At 34.9% G+C, this 15,746-nt stretch overlaps 2 protein-coding genes and 1 long non-coding RNA gene across 6 annotated transcripts; 1 reads left to right on the forward strand and 2 right to left on the reverse strand.

The window, feature by feature from the left end:
• Positions 1-301: 301 nt before the first annotated feature.
• Positions 302-2,399, reverse strand: LOC122280627. The gene is made up of 3 exons (XR_006229960.1): positions 1,918-2,399; positions 1,728-1,753; positions 302-1,573 (listed from the first exon to the last, which is right to left on the reverse strand). It is a non-coding gene; the product is annotated as an uncharacterized LOC122280627 (long non-coding RNA).
• A 649-nt stretch (positions 2,400-3,048) lies between these two features.
• Positions 3,049-4,708, forward strand: LOC122282793 (mitogen-activated protein kinase kinase 10-like). The gene has a single exon (XM_043094824.1). The coding sequence runs from the start codon at positions 3,374-3,376 to the stop codon at positions 4,364-4,366; it is 993 nt and encodes a 330-aa protein (XP_042950758.1). The 5' UTR covers positions 3,049-3,373; the 3' UTR covers positions 4,367-4,708.
• Positions 4,709-10,428: 5,720 nt separating this feature from the next.
• LOC122282985 (protein SAMBA) lies at positions 10,429-14,219 on the reverse strand. 4 transcript variants are annotated; one of them, XM_043095093.1, is made up of 4 exons: positions 13,900-14,219; positions 12,493-12,603; positions 11,702-11,756; positions 10,429-10,817 (listed from the first exon to the last, which is right to left on the reverse strand). In XM_043095093.1, the coding sequence occupies exons 1-3, from the start codon at positions 14,045-14,047 to the stop codon at positions 11,704-11,706; spliced, it is 312 nt and encodes a 103-aa protein (XP_042951027.1). In that variant the 5' UTR covers positions 14,048-14,219; the 3' UTR covers positions 10,429-10,817; positions 11,702-11,703. The 4 variants fall into 4 exon arrangements, with proteins under 4 accessions (XP_042951027.1, XP_042951026.1, XP_042951028.1 ...); XM_043095094.1 differs by lacking the exon at positions 10,429-10,817 and adding an exon at positions 10,825-11,174; XM_043095092.1 differs by lacking the exon at positions 11,702-11,756 and having other exon boundaries at positions 13,900-14,211.
• Between the last annotated feature and the right edge of the window lie 1,527 nt (positions 14,220-15,746).

Below are 15,746 nucleotides of genomic sequence, written 5' to 3' on the forward strand. Positions count from 1 at the left end.
TGTTGGTATTTTGTATATTGGCAAGTCTATTGGCAGGGCTAATATTGCAACAAATATTTTTAGTTGTAATACTAGAAACTAACTTGATGTACCATTTTTTTGGTTGCAAGGCAGACTTGTGCATTAGGAGTCAAGTTGTTGTTTGTATTTATGTATGGGCATTACAGTTGTTAATATTTCTGTGTTTTAATCTAATGTTGGTATTTATGTATTGGCAAGCCATTACATTAACCTGCTACTCAAGACCCTATAAAGCCCTTACAAACTGCTCAATACATTAAAATACAAACTGCCTCTCAAATTACAAATTGCTCAATACATTAAAACAGCTTCTCAAATTACAAACTGTTTAATACATTAAAACTGCTTCAATGTAATTACAAACTGCTCAATACATTAAATTACAAACTGCCTCTCAAATTACAAACTGCTTAATACATTAAATTACAAACTGGTTCTCAAATTACAAACTGCTCAATACATTAAAACTGCTTCTCAAATTGCAAATTGTTCAATACATTAAAACTGTTTCAATGTAATTACAAACTGCTCAATACATTACAAACTGTTTCTCAACAACAAACTGCTTCTCAACAGCAAACTGCAAACTGCTTCTCAACAACAAACTGCAAACTGCTTCTCAACAACAAACTGCTGCTCAATACATTACAAACTGCTTCTCAACAACAAACTGCTTCTCAACAGCAAACTGCAAACTGCTTCTCAACAACAAACTGCAAACTGCTTCTCAATGATTCTCACATTTCCAACCAGAATTATAAAATGACAATTCTCACATTTTCAACCAGAATTTATAGAGCACATCTCACATTTCATTGAAATTTCATTGTTGTAAGCAAGATAAATTATGATCTTTATTATAATATCATGTCTTTTCTCTTTTGGAATTGTTCAATCTTTATTATAATTTCATTGGAACATTCACAGTACTGCATGCAGATTTAGGGACAATTTGAAGTACATCATGAGTCAGAATCAGACACTATAACAGTAGTACTATTAGTACCACATCTGATCTAATTTTGATGTTTTTATTAGAATTTCTAATGGTGGATATTGCACAAGTCCAAAATCAAGATTTCCTACTATTGAAGTACAATACAAAATTGGTCACAGCTCTTTTTTTCCTCATTTTACACAAATAGATGCATAGACTTAGTCATACAGGTATACAAGCACAAATGCTCCTGAGGTACACAACTAATCCAGTAAAGAAACATGCAATTCACTCTTACCATCCCCAAAAAGTCATAATATGGCTATTATCATTTGCTTAGGAAAGATCATGAAATACATATAAACACCTCATCGTGAAAGGAGCAAATAGGGTGAGATGAATTTAGATATTATGCCAAATTATTATCCAATATTGATTGAATAAGAGTATACACCCAGTCAACAAATATGGCTGCCGCCATATGTAAAGACATATCTAGATAAAAATAAAACAGAAGGAACAAGGCTACCACTAGAAAACAAAAGCTTGCCTGAAGAGCGTCGTGGACATCAGTCACTATAGGAATGTGATACGCTAGTCTTACCTCTCAAATATCTGCAGATAAAGAGTAGAAATAAAAATAATTTTAATCTTGGAATTTTACTAGGTAAATCTCACTGTAATTAATCCATGTACAATAAATAAGAATAATTTCCTTATTAATTGCACTATTTGCTACAAGATGTACACAAACTTGCATGAAACGAACCTTTACTAGAAGATAATGACTTGGGTCTGCTCGATAGGATGAATAGGATGTTGCAGAGCAGAAAATCAGCACGGCAAACAAAAATAAAGAAGGAATTAAAAATCTATGAAGATTAGAAAAACGCCGTGGATCACAAAGTGTTAAAAATATTGTTCAAGAACTGAGTTGAGTTATAATGAAAAGCACATACCAAGCCAAACAATTGAAATCCCCCTCTCTCTTAAACCAAAATAAGCTTTCGACTTATTGAACACCAAAGTTCCTCCATTGAGCATCTGAGATATCCTGCACCAAGGAAAATTTCTATGAAAAATAAGGAAGGGGGAGGGAGAAACACAGAGCTTGGTTAGGGTTTCTTTCGGTGTCAAAGGGGGAGGCAGAGCTTCAGTGTCTTTCAGCTTCAAAGGGGGAGCGAGAGCTTCGGTGACTTTGGCTTCGAAGGGGGAGGCAGAGGATCGAAGGGAAGTTCGGAGTATCTCGGTTTCGTGGGAAGAGAAAAATCGGCTAAAGAAGGTCCTTCATCGTCGGTTTTCGTGTGGGGATGGTGGAAGACGAATGCTTGAAGATGAAAGGGAGGTCTAGAAATGGGGGAAAGGGGAAGACGAAGGGAAGATGAAGAAGATGGGGGAAAACTTTCAAATGGAAATGAAAAGGGGAAGGCTAACGAAGGAGGGAAAACGGCGTCGTATTCATTTTGCCACGTGGGACGTGGTTTCCCCGAGGTTCCCCACGCCGGTTTCCTATAGAGTTTTCCTACATATATATATATATGCATGCTTACCACCAAAAAGAATAAAGTTTAGAAAAGAAAAATCAGTGTTGATCATCACGCGGCTTTGTTATCATTTACATCGCGTAAAGACTAGAAGATGATGAGTAAGAAAGACCCGAGTGAATGCCAAGTGTTTCCATTTTCCTTGCTCTTCTAACAGCTTCCAAAGAAAGAGGGATGCTTTGAGTTGCCGTTCTGATACGTGCATGGATATTAGAGGCAATTAATGCTGAGCCCTACGGCAAGGTAGCTAACTGGGCATAACATATAGCAATTTTCTGTGCGTTTGTTAAGGGAAAAGCGGCTGCTACATGGCTTTGCCTTCCATTTCGGCTTTTCTGATCCTAAGAATCTGATGATTTCCAGATCCCGCCGGCACGTACATATATACATATATACATACTTAAATATTCCCGTTTTATTTCTTATTAATTGTGACAACTCCCGAAGCTAGCGATCCGCTATATACAGTTCTCGTCTTCCTAGCTAGCTTGATCACGAAGATCGATGGACTGGTCATCCTATAAGTCAAATAATTAAACGGATGAGACCCCCTACCCCATTTGGTGATTGATCAACAAGTGTTCATGAAGAAAGGGTCTTCGGTTAATTACCAAAAACGTTACACATGGCAATGTGAATACTCTTCTCAAAAACTAACTCCATTCACAGCCAAAGATAGGCACTGACCTGACCACAAAAACCTCGCCCGCCCTTGGAATTAGGAAATGGTCATGGCCACTTGTTAGCTCTTCGATATGCTTGTTTCCTTACACACTCCCTAATCCCATGTATTAATACTCTTCACATTGACTTTTGCTTAATTCTCCTAAACGCATATAAACAAAGTGGAGAAGTAAATTAATTAAGCCTAATGACATTAGTGAGAGAGAGAAGGCATCGACATGCATTAAGGCTATCCTTACCACCTCCAAATTCAGCAGCCGAGTTCCAACGCCAGACTCATGACTTTCCGACGTTCTTGCCAAGCCCTTCATGTTGGCCTGACTCCTCGGGCATAAAAAGCCTATTTGATCTTGAGAAAATGGCCGTTCTTGGACATGGCAGTAGTGGCACGGTCTATAAAGTTTTTAACAGGAAAACCAAATCGATTTTTGCGTTGAAAGTGCTTCAGGTCGACCAATATGTTGTTAGCATTCACCGACAAACAGCACGCGAGGCCGAGATCCTTAAACGAGTTGACTCTCAATATATAGTAAGGTGTCATGGAGTTTTTGATAATGGTTTCACAGAAACTGAAGGTGGTGGACGTGGTCTTTGCTTTGTCATGGAGTACATGGAAGGAGGCTCACTACAAGATGTGTTGCGAGTACATCAGAGACTACCGGAGCATGTAATCTCAGGCGTGGCCAGGCGTGTCCTGGAAGGATTGCACTATTTGCATGGCATGCAGATAGTGCATAGGGACATAAAGCCATCAAATCTACTTGTGAATGATATGGGAGAGGTAAAGATAGCAGACTTTGGGGTTAGCCATGTCGTGGCGGGGACGCGAGAGACATTGGACTCAAACATGGGGACATTCGCATACATGAGTCCAGAAAGATTTGACCCAGAGAGGTGGGGTGGAGATAATGCAGACGGGTTTGCCGGGGACGTGTGGTCACTTGGGGTGGTGGTGCTGGAATGCTGTGTTGGTCATTTTCCATTAATTAATTCTGCAAAGCAACAACTAGATTGGGCATCATTAATGTGTGCAATTTGCTTCGAGGAGAGGCCGGAGATGCCTGAGACGGCCTCACCGGAGCTTCGAAGCTTTGTTCAGAGGTGTCTAGAGAAGGACTGGACGAACAGAGGGACAGTGACAGAGCTACTTGGCCATCCTTTTGTGAAGAAACGTACTTAATTACAAATTCTATGGAGATGGCTGGTTAATTGATTGATTACCGGCCAGTAATTGCTAGCTTATGTTTTCTTTTCATTTTCACCTCACACTAGAAGATTTTATTTATCAGATTTTATGATAATTCTTTTAAATAATCTTACTTAATTTCTGTTTGCATGGTCTGGGGGAATATATAAGTACTCATGATGCTATAGCATTTTTTGGATGAAAACTGGACCTTGAAAATATGCTAAAATAATTGTTAACGCATAGTATACTGCATGCATGCGTTTGATTATGGAGAACAGAAATCTGCTTGTTTAAACCATATTGTCGATTTATGAGTAGTTCACTTTTATATAATTCCTTTGTTCTTACCACTTATCTTTTGATCTATTTAGATTTTTCTTCCTGCATTATGCATGCATGTGTAAGATTTTAGTGATAATCTTATAATTAACTAATAGATAGAGGAACCTAGCTAATTAAACGAAGAAAATCCATCACGTAACGTATCGAATTAAGGAGGTTAGGATAATTAGAGTTGGTTGAGTTCATTCGTTAGTTACCCCAAATATATAACAAAACTCTAACAACCTGATCAACAACTGTGTGGTCGGATGGGCTTACCAGTCCCTCCCGATGCTACCACATATGGAGTAGTTGTTGAAGAAAAAACAAATCAATCTATAATTTTCTTTTAAAACTTCTCATGCATGTATATGGCCTGTTTTGGCGGGTTACGTATGGATCTTAAAAATTATTTAAATAGTCTTAAAAACTCTTTAATAGAAAAATTAGATTGTTTGTAAGTTACGTATTAAAGTATTTTTAATTTCAAATAAACTAAAAAACCTTTGGAGAAAAATTAAACATTATTTTTATACTTTTCCTCAAACTGACTTTTTTAGATAATGTGGAATGTAATTCGAGTTTTAAAAAGACTCTCAATAGACGAAAATACCTATATAATTTTTATATAATTACAACGTTCAAACTTTCAATAATTACACTCATAATTTTTAAAAATTCAAATAATCTTCATTTCTACCTTAGAAAACACTTTTTATTTTTTAATTTGTTTCCAAATAAATGTAACGTCATATCTTACTGAATAATCTGACTAAATAAGGAATAGCTCTTTATGTTTGAAAATACTTTAAATATATGGTTACCTAATAGTAAATAATTTTTTAATAGTAGAACTTATTACTTAAATTATAAGCTATAAGCCCTAAAACTATAAGCTATATTTTCCACCGCAACCCCAAACATACACATAATCTTAATTTAATACGTTTGTACATATATTACAATATTTAAATACATGCTTTGTTGTGATTATTTTAATTTAAAAGTGCTTTAGTCACAGATCCCACAAAAATAAATCTACAAACTAATTTGACTTAATCTGGTATGTTAAATTGTAAAACTACTTTTATTGCAAAGAAGATTTAACATATCATATGAAGTCATATCAGTTTGTAAGTTTACTTTTTTGTGTGATGTCTTTATAGTTGTAACACTCCTCCTTAATTTATAGTATGCATGTATTCTATAACGGTACTTTTATCGGTTTGATCTCTTGGCTTCTTCATTTCCTTTGTTATTATAAAGAGAGCAAGCACCTCAAAAATCAAAACTCGCGACTTACATGTCTCTTTTACTATTAATCTTAAAGGAGAACATATTGGCAACTCAACCTATAATCAAAAGCAAAACAATAGTACCTTTAAAATATAGTACCTATCTAGAAGAATGTTTATGTATTGGCAACATTATTGTATCAGAGAGCATGGATTACACATGATTGTTAGTTGTTGTTGTTGGTGGTGGTGGTAATGGTAGTGGGAGTACCATTAAAATGGTGATGAGGGCACAAAATGCAAATCTATGAAGTTGGCCTTGCTAGATGGGATGGATGACACGTGGTGCAAGCAACACACACTCAATGATACGTGACCCTCACATGTCAATAGAGAGGGTCGAAATGATGTTTCTAGTGGAAAAAATGGCAAAGTATCACGATCTAATGCATGTGACGCACAACATATGGCAAAGTATCAAGATCTAATGGACGTGACTTTCAAAGGTCACATGTTCTTTGAATAGACAAAAAATAATTTTTTTTAAAAAAGGAAAAAACTAAGAAAATATGAAGATGGAGACAAGGGAAATTGGTGGTGGAGAGGGATTTCTCACCGAAGTTCCAACACAAAAATAACTTCACAATGGAGAAAAGAGACCTCACTATGGATGAGGAGGAATAAATAGAAATCCATAAAGGATGGAAAAGGAGAAGCATTTGCCCAAAAAAATGAAAAAAGAAATAGAGAAATGGTTTCGATCATTCTTAGAAGGGAAGAAACATAGGGAGAGGAAAGGAAATGTGTTGGAATGATGGCTTGATTTCCTTTTGAAAATGCCATTTTAGAAACTTGGCTTGAGTGTGGCTGAAGCGAACTTCAAACAGATTGTTCACTCGACAATCCACTCAAGTGAAATTTAGATAGATTGTTCACTCAACACTAGCTCAACACAGACAGATTGTTCTCTTTTTAGGTCTTGTTACACTGCCCATGATATATATGTTATGTTATAACATTTGTAAGTGTGAGAGACATGAGAGCTGTGGCCAAAACAAAGAGAAAAGAGAGATGACTCCTTCTGTGAGATTTGAGAGCTCATTGGGTGTATTGGGACTTTGGGATTGATGAATGATTTGTGATTTCTCTCTTGTACTCTATCTTTGTAATAGTGAATTCCTTGAGACCGACTATGCCAATGGATGTAGCCTATTGTTCAAGCCGAACTACTTAAACCTTGGTGTTCTTTGTGTGATTGTAAATATTTGTTATTTGCTTCCACTAATTTATTTTAAAGTCATCTCTAGACATCCAATTTATCCTAACAAATTGGTATCTGAGCACTAGACTCTGTGCAAGATCTTAAGAGATGGCTATGGAAAAGTTTGAAGTTGAGAAGTTTTATGGTCAAAATAGCTTCAGGTTATGGCGCATCAAGATAAAGGCTCTGTTACAACAACAATCATCGACACAGGTCTTGGATGAGATGGTGTCAGATGAACCTCCTAGACAGACAACGGATGATATTGAAGAGAAAGCACATAGTGTTATTCTGTTGTCTCTCTCTGATAGAGTATTGCGAGAGGTTGCTGATGAAGAGACCATTGTCGGTCTTTGGAAGAAAATTGAGCATCTGTACATGAAGAAGTCGCTCACCAACTGGTCGTATTTGAAGCAACGGTTATACACTCTCAAAATGAAGGAAGGTACTCCTATTTCCAAACATCTAGATGAATTTAATAAAATCATTTTGGATCTAAAGAATATTGATATTAAGCTTGAAGAAGAAGATAAAGCCTTAATTATTTTATGTTCATTGCCTATGTCATTTGATAATTTTATGAACTCGATGTTATATGGTAGATATACCATCTCCTTGACAGATGTAAAATTTGCTTTGAATTCTAAAGAGCTGAGAACAAAATTGAGTGTGAAAGGCAAGGATGATCAAGCAGAGGGCTTGTTTATTAAAGGCTCCTGTTGTGGTAGATTCAAGGAAAGAAGTTCGGAAAAGAGTAGGAGCAATTCCAGTGGCAACTAAAAATTTAACAAGAAAAATGTTAATTGTCATTACTGGCATATGTTTGGCCATTACAAGAATGAGTATCCCAGATTAAAGAACAAGGAAGAAGGTACAAGTTCCATCAATGTTGTTAGCGATGAAAAACAATCTAATAGCTCTGATGTTGTCCTAACAGTCTTTTTGGTGACAAGTGGGCTATGGACTTAGCTTGCACATCCTATATGTGTCCCAAAAGTGATTGGTTCACTACCTATTAATTAATCAACAGTGATTTCATTTTGGTTGGGAATGATATGGCATGTGAGATTGTTTGGATTGGTTCAATCAAGATTAAAATGTATAATAGAACCGTTAGAACTTTGTCTAATGTTTGGCATATTTCATCTTTGAAGAAAAATATTATATCTTTGGGCACTCTTAACTATTTTGGTTATCAGTATACAACTGAAGGTGGAATCATTTGAGTCTACAAAGGCTCTCCGGTTGTAATGAAGGGAAATAAGACTTATGGTCTATATTTTCTTCATAGTAGTACAATCATTGGTATAGCTGCAATATTGACTTCAAATGATCTAGATTTGGACATCACTCAAATGTGAGTAAAAAGTCTATGGTTATCTTAAGTAAGCAGGTTTACTAACTTCGAGGTCCATCTTTTCTTATCCCCTAGAGGTGGCGTTCAGTATTTACTCATGTTCGTTGATGACCATTTGAAAAAAAGTCAGGATTTATTTTTCTAAAGTCTTGGAGTGATGTGTTTGATAATCTTCAAATATTGGAAGGCTTTGATTGAGAATTCGACAAGCAAGAGGTAAAGCTACTTTGTACTAACATTTTGGGATGGAATTTTGATATTGTCAAGTATCGAATAATTGGATCACTCCACAGCAACATGGAGTAGCTGGGCGGGTGTATGCTTTGGAATGCCAAGCCTATCTAAAAATTGAGTGAAGTCAACACAACTTGCTATTGGATAAACCTTTTTTTTTTTTTTTCCATAGCTTTTGAGTTGTTGTTTCTACTGGAGAAGAGAGTAGGGTTATGGCAAGAATGTGGAGTTGATGGGAGAGCTTCACAGAAGGAGTGTAGGTGGCAGTTTAGATCATGCTATTGGAAAGTAGCATGATTCTAATTTTGGCATTGGCGCACAGTGGGAGCAAGTCTACATTTTTGTTTGGTAGATAAAGGAGGCAATTTGGCCACCTTCGAGATATGCTCATGTAGATTTTGTGGTGTACTTAATTTGACAGAGAATATTGGTTATTAGCCTTCCACGCATGTGTATTTAAAACTTGTTATTCAAGTAAGCAATTTCTATAGTGGTGTGTTACTTTTGTATGAAGAGGTTGAATATCTTCATTAGGACCAACCTTGTGATTTGGTAAGTTGTCTATGGAGATGAAGACTTTTGGGTGGAAATGGGTCTTCAAGAGATAGGCGTTGTGCATCCTGTTTGGGATTTGTGGATGAGTTTTTTTTTTTAATCTTTGGTGAGCATTTTTAATGTCTTTGTTGTCAAATGGTGAAATTCGATTTGATGGAATTCATTTTGTTTAGCCTTGATAGAATTCAAGTCAAAGTAGAGATTTGTTGGAATGATGGCTTGATTTCCTATTGAAAACATCATTCTAGAGTTTTGGCTCAACTTTGGGTCAAGCGAACTTCAGAGAGATTATTCGCTCGACATTGGCTCAACACTTTGTTCGAGCAAATGTTCAAAAACTTAATTTTTAGGTCTTCTCACGCCGCCCACAATATATATGTTATGTTATGTTATAACATTTGTAAGTGTGATAGATGCGAGAGCTACGGCCAAACAAAGAGAAAAGAGATCATTCCTTTTGTAAAATTTGAGAACTCATTGAGTGTATTGGAGCTTTGAGATTGAGAAGTGATTTGTGATTTCTCTATTGTATTCTATTTTTGTGATAGTTAATTCCTTCATATCGATTCCATCAGTGGAAGTAAGCTATTATTCAAGCCAAACCACTTAAATTTTGATATTCTTTATGTGATTGTCAAATATTTTGTTATTTATTTCCGCTAATCTATTTCAAAGTTGTCTCTAGATATCCCATTAATCCTAACAAAATGCTTATAAAGTTGTATGCAGAAACCAAGGCAATGTGTTTAGAACTGACCGTTCTATGCTTCCTTCCGTTGATAAGCTTGAGGCTCATGCGTGAAGGCAGAAGAGATGAAATTTATGCATGGGAAATAAACATTCTTTTGAAACATTTTTCTGCTTTCAATGAGCCCTGTCTATCTTGGAAAATAAACAAGAAAAGAAAAACAACAAATTCCGGCTCCAACCACATTACTAAGCAGATCCTAGCTTACTCGTGAAATAAAACCCATGGCCCGTTTTAGACCAATCAATATCTCCATCTCAAGGTCCGATTTGATGCTGCCGAAGTGCCGAACGCTAGAAACATAAATGTGAGTGTGGTAGAGAGAGAGAGAGAGCACAACAATTAGAAAGTAAGAATCCGTCTTATAAGCCAACGTTACAATTTATCAACATACACAAGTCTGCTCAAGCACACAGCCACACCTAGTAGGTCATCACCGATAGAAACCTTTCACTCGGCCTAACTCTACATTACATAGTATGTTCTGTAGCGGTCAGAAACTTTAAGCCCTTCCATGAATATATGTTGCTCGAGATGAATTTCACCACTTGACCAGCTTTAATTAATTTGAAAAGGTTACATGAGTGCCAGGAAGAGAGAGAGAGGGAGGGAGAAGCACAACCTCTTAATTGTTCACGTGGACTATGCTTCCGTTCTAAGTATTCTGAACTATTTTGGTGGAGCCAAATTCAAATTCTTCGAAATTTCTGTCCGCTGGTGAAAAAAACCACCTGATCCAAAGTTTACAATGAAAAACAAATAGCAAACTCAAGTGACTTCGTTGTGATAAAAGGGTAATAGAATGAGTAATATGAAAGCAACTTCAAACCAAACCAGGCTATCAAAACCGCAAACAGTACTAAGCAATCAGTTCTAGATTATAATATATGTTTCAAGAAAATAGAAAATTAGATAAAATATGAAAAATATTGTCGACGCCATGCAAATGAGCAAGACTGTAAAGGATATGCCATCAAACATTCCCTACGGTAAATTGATCTTCTATACAGGCTTTCATAAACTAATTGATTACATCCCTGTTCGTGCGGCACGTGTAGATCCTCACTTGATACTCATTCAAACAAAACCTACAGCACAAATAAGGTCATAAACTGCCCAATTATTTTATTTTAACAGTTCTGCATTCGTTCAAACAATATATATATAATTAATATCTGCCATGGAAAGCTTATTGTTAGTAATTCAAGTATAAAGAGAATAGATGGTAATAAATATTAGGTCAACTTTACAATCTATATAATAGGATGTTGACAAGGAGGAAGTATAAAATCTTATTCTAGCTTTTTCTAAATTCAAAATCCTATTCTGAACCAAATCTACTAAAATGAAGTTAGATAGGGATTAGGGACTTAAAAATAGCATATCACCAAAAACTAAAACCACTTATTGTATTATTTTTAATTTGTTCTCCCTTCTTTCAGTTTCTGAGAACATTTCTTGGTACAATCAACATCAACCCTAATCTACAATGGTTGATTGTAGAGTATGAGATGCTTGGTATGTCCTCAAGGGCTAGAGTATGAGATGCTTAACTAAGTGTTTTTGAAAAAATGAAATAATTTACATAGTTTGGCCATCCTAAGCCGCCCCTCACCTTCAACTAAGTAGTGGGCTAAAAGCAGTCAACTTCTTAGCTTGTCTGCAGGGGTCTTCACAAAATAAGAAATCATAGAAGACAATTAAACAATGACACCAAACTAGAAAATGGTTAATCAAATATTTGGATCTTGAGTTCAAGAAGCTATCTCCAACTAATGCATATGATAGATCTAATTTGGTCAATATAGCATCGATCATAACCAGACAATCACGCCATATTGAATCTACAAAGGAGCTTTGTTGACGTGGCAATGCTTAGGGCACTATACATGCATCAATTATAATTTGGTATTCACAGCTTTATGGGATTGAGACAATGGGATCCCTGAACCTCTCTACTCTTTGCATTGATAAAGGAGGTACTGAGTACGATATTATTAGCTATAGTGAACAGGGGATTACTATCAAGCTTCTCAGTTGGGCCTTGGCAAAATAATGAGATTGTTGCGTCTCATCTCATTTCCACAGATGATACCTTGATCTTTTCTGACGATGTACTAGATCATATCCGCCACTTGAGATGTCTATTCTTATTTTGAAGACATGTCAGGGTTGAAAATCAACTTAGGCAAGTTTAGGACCAGTCCCGGTTGAAATAGTGGACAATATTAAAGAATGTAATGCAAGACGACTCTTTTTATTATATGCATTGCAGATGCTATAATATATTGTAGATAACAGACCTTGGATCCACTGAAATTTTTAAGGGTCATAGTTTATGTAACAAATCAACAACACATAGGATTTTACACAAGCAAGAGGTACTTGGCAGGTTGCAGAACTAACCTCGTCTTGATAAAAGGTGGATATGGGAGCGAGGTCCCTCAAACTTCCAGTTATCTTCATCCAAGGATTTAACCTCCTTATCAAGTGAAGCCATCAGATCTGATTTTAGAACTACAATTAAAAAGCAACTGGTCTCTTATTATGAGAACATGTGTCTGGTATGAAAGAGCCGCAGAAAAGAAGAGACCATAGAATAACTTTACGCGTTCATACTAAGAATCCAGGGAAACTGCCTGCACCTAATTGAGCGTGAAATAATAACCACATCTAGTTAAGTGGATTCTTCGTTTTTTTGTTAGTCTTTTATTTTCCTCCAAACCAAAACATAAATGAAACATAAGACCTAAATTGTAAATTTGTTTACAACAGTTCTCAGAAACAGGAAAAAAAAAGGTTAATGAATTACACATGGATTTTTTTTTCTGATTGATAAGCAATAAACATTTCATTAAAAAGCTCAAACCGCATATTCCAAGTAGACAGGTCGTATACAAGAGAGATACCTGTCTAGAATGAGGATAAGATAAAAGATAATCAAGTAAGTTCAGCACCTTAAAGTCTATCGAAGCAGTCAAAAGGAGTAGAGTCTTGAAAAAAAAGTCTTGAGGAAGTGCATATGGAAACTCAACCTTTTGATAAGCACACACAGAAATTTCGACTTTAGAGGCACTTTAAGTCACATACATGGAATCAAAAGATGCCTTAGGTGTGTCAAATCCTGTCAAATTAAATCAACATAGCTTCATAGACACCTTAAGGAAAAGAAAAGTCACTAAAAAGATAGGAATTTTGGTTGTTTGAAACCCCAAAAGACAGAATTCGTTACACAAGTTTGCCTTAGTTGTTTCTTTTATTTTTCTTTTGATAGAAAAATGAATTACAGAAATACAATGGCCCGCGCGGCTCCAATAGACAAGTTTCAGAAAATAGTTTAAACTTAAGATGGAAAATAGAAGACCAGAACGCAAGGTATACAGATAGCCAAGATCGAGGGATTTTCAAAGTAATATGAACCACAGCACTTGAAAATACTTGGCTATAAACAGCATCCTATCCCACTTATGGCAAAACTCCCTGTGCTAACGAAGATTCGAAATTAGGCCAAATGCTTCCGAAGTTACCGACCCCAAATCAAAAGCCAACGAGTCTGACCCAATTAGTAACAATAACTAGCTAAACTCACAACGATAATGCAGAAGAAACAATGACCCAGACGACTCCAATTGATGAACTTCAACAAATAAGCTTAATCATACGAAGAAAAAAAATTAAAACCCAGATTGTTTAAGTTAACAAAGTCCCACAAGAATAACAATAAGCCCCAAAGATAGCGTGGAAACATTACGATTCAGAAAGTCAGATCAGTCGATTATAAAAGAGAAATTTAACTAAAGGAAAGTAACGAACCGAGCAAGGCCTCGTCTTTGCGCTCTTGAATTGAAATGAGATCAGGTGGGATATGGAACTCCTCCGTGGACAAAGCAGCATTGCTGCTATTCCCTCCCATTATTGTTGTGGTTGATATTGAAGAATGAGCTGGTGATGAACTATTCATTTCTGAATTCCTTCGTTGTTTTTTCTTTTTCTTTCTAGGAAGAATTGCTTTTGCTCAGAAGGAAAATTTCACACCTAGGCAAAGCCAAATTCAAAGATACAAGCAACTGGGTGTGTGTCTCCCCCTCGCAGCGTCAGTGAATCAGTGATTAATTTGTTATTGAGGCAGGCTTGATCCTGACTTTGAAGCCCAGTTAGGTTTTTAGGAATGAGCCTCACGGCTGCTTCCAGGCCCACATTAGCCCACGTGTCTCCGTAACTTCTCTCTTAATGCACAAGTGGGATGTAAATAAAATGTGTTTTTGTTAGATATAGTTATTTATATGTATTTTTAATGCATTTTATTAATGAAATTAGTTAAAATAATTATTTTATAATAAAAAAATATGATACAATTAATCACATCAGTAAAATATATAAAAGATAAGAAAAAGTGATTATATATAAAATTATTGTAAATAAATAAGTAGGTAAATAAGATCGACTCAAGTTTGATTTAATTTTTTTTATTAAATAAAATGTTTATGAATACAAAATTACGATGATTATTTAACGATACAACTCGTATAGAATTTAGGTTGACTCATATAAATTTCAATAACTTCATATTTATTATTTTGTTATAGAGTTAACGTTTTATCTATAATGAGAATATTTTTAATATTTAAAGATATTATAGAAAATCATACTTTTAATATTAAACATGTTACTTAAACTTTTATAAATATAATCATTGATATATGTATAATAAACTTAATATAGATATTAACAAAAAAAAATCAAAACTTGTTTGTTAATTCTAGACAAAGTTATCAAACTCAATATAAATAACCGATTTTACTAAAATGACACAGCTCATAAATAAACTCAAACTCAATTAAATAGTATATAATATGATCGTGAACATAAAATCCAATTTGATTGTAGCTTTTTGCCTGAGGAGTGGTTCTACATTATCGCTCATTGTTATCGCTTTCACATTTTGAATTTTTTTTTTTTCTTTCACAATTTTTAATGTATTTAAATATTTTTAAAAAATAAAAAAATACACCAATATATTTTAAATCACTTTCTAGTAAAAAAATAAAAAATTTACCTAGTGGTCAACTAGAACAACATTTCTTGATGGAAAGTTCAAGCTCGACTTATTTTCAAATAAAAGTTAAATAAACAAGATTTGACCACTTACTATTCACTTGTACCCAACTCATCTACGTCCTTATAAGCAGATACCTTGTGAGCATTAATAGACTCTCTTCGACTTCTTCATTGGCAAGACCCACTAGGTATCTCTCTGTGGTAACTTTTCGTCAAGGACAAAAAGTGTTTAAATATGTTCAAAAGCTTTTTAATGATAGAGTTGGGTTATCTTATTGTTATATAATAAAATATTTTTTAATATTAAAAAAATAGAAAGTACATTTAAGGAAAAATATTATTTTGATGTTTTTTCTTGAACGTGCTTTTCTAGATAGCATAACTTAGTTCCAATTTTAAAGAAAATTATCAATAGATGAAAATACTCTTACAACTTTCAGTTAATTAGAGTTTTATCCTATAATCTTATCATAGGCACCACACTACCTCAAATAGTGTTTATGTCATCTCTACCTCAAAAATTAGTTTTTTATATTGTTTCTAAATCAATGTAAAATATTTGAAAATATTTAACATATAGTTACCAAACTGTAAATAATTTT

This window comes from Carya illinoinensis, chromosome 11, assembly GCF_018687715.1.
Source record: "Carya illinoinensis cultivar Pawnee chromosome 11, C.illinoinensisPawnee_v1, whole genome shotgun sequence".
Taxonomy (NCBI): Eukaryota; Viridiplantae; Streptophyta; class Magnoliopsida; order Fagales; family Juglandaceae; genus Carya; species Carya illinoinensis.

What these genes read in the sequence shown, in the direction of transcription:
- LOC122282793 (XM_043094824.1), top strand. Translation starts at nt 3,374, where the DNA reads ATGACATTAGTGAGAGAGAGAAGGCATCGACATGCATTAAGGCTATCC.
- LOC122282985 (XM_043095092.1), bottom strand. Translation starts at nt 14,047, where the DNA reads ATGAATAGTTCATCACCAGCTCATTCTTCAATATCAACCACAACAATA. An exon ending in CAAAGACGAGGCCTTGCTCG is followed by an intron (nt 12,604 to 13,899) that starts GTTCGTTACTTT and finishes TTTTAATTGTAG; the next exon opens with TTCTAAAATCAGATCTGATG. An exon ending in CCACCTTTTATCAAGACGAG is followed by an intron (nt 10,818 to 12,492) that starts GTTAGTTCTGCA and finishes ACTTTGGATCAG; the next exon opens with GTGGTTTTTTTCACCAGCGG.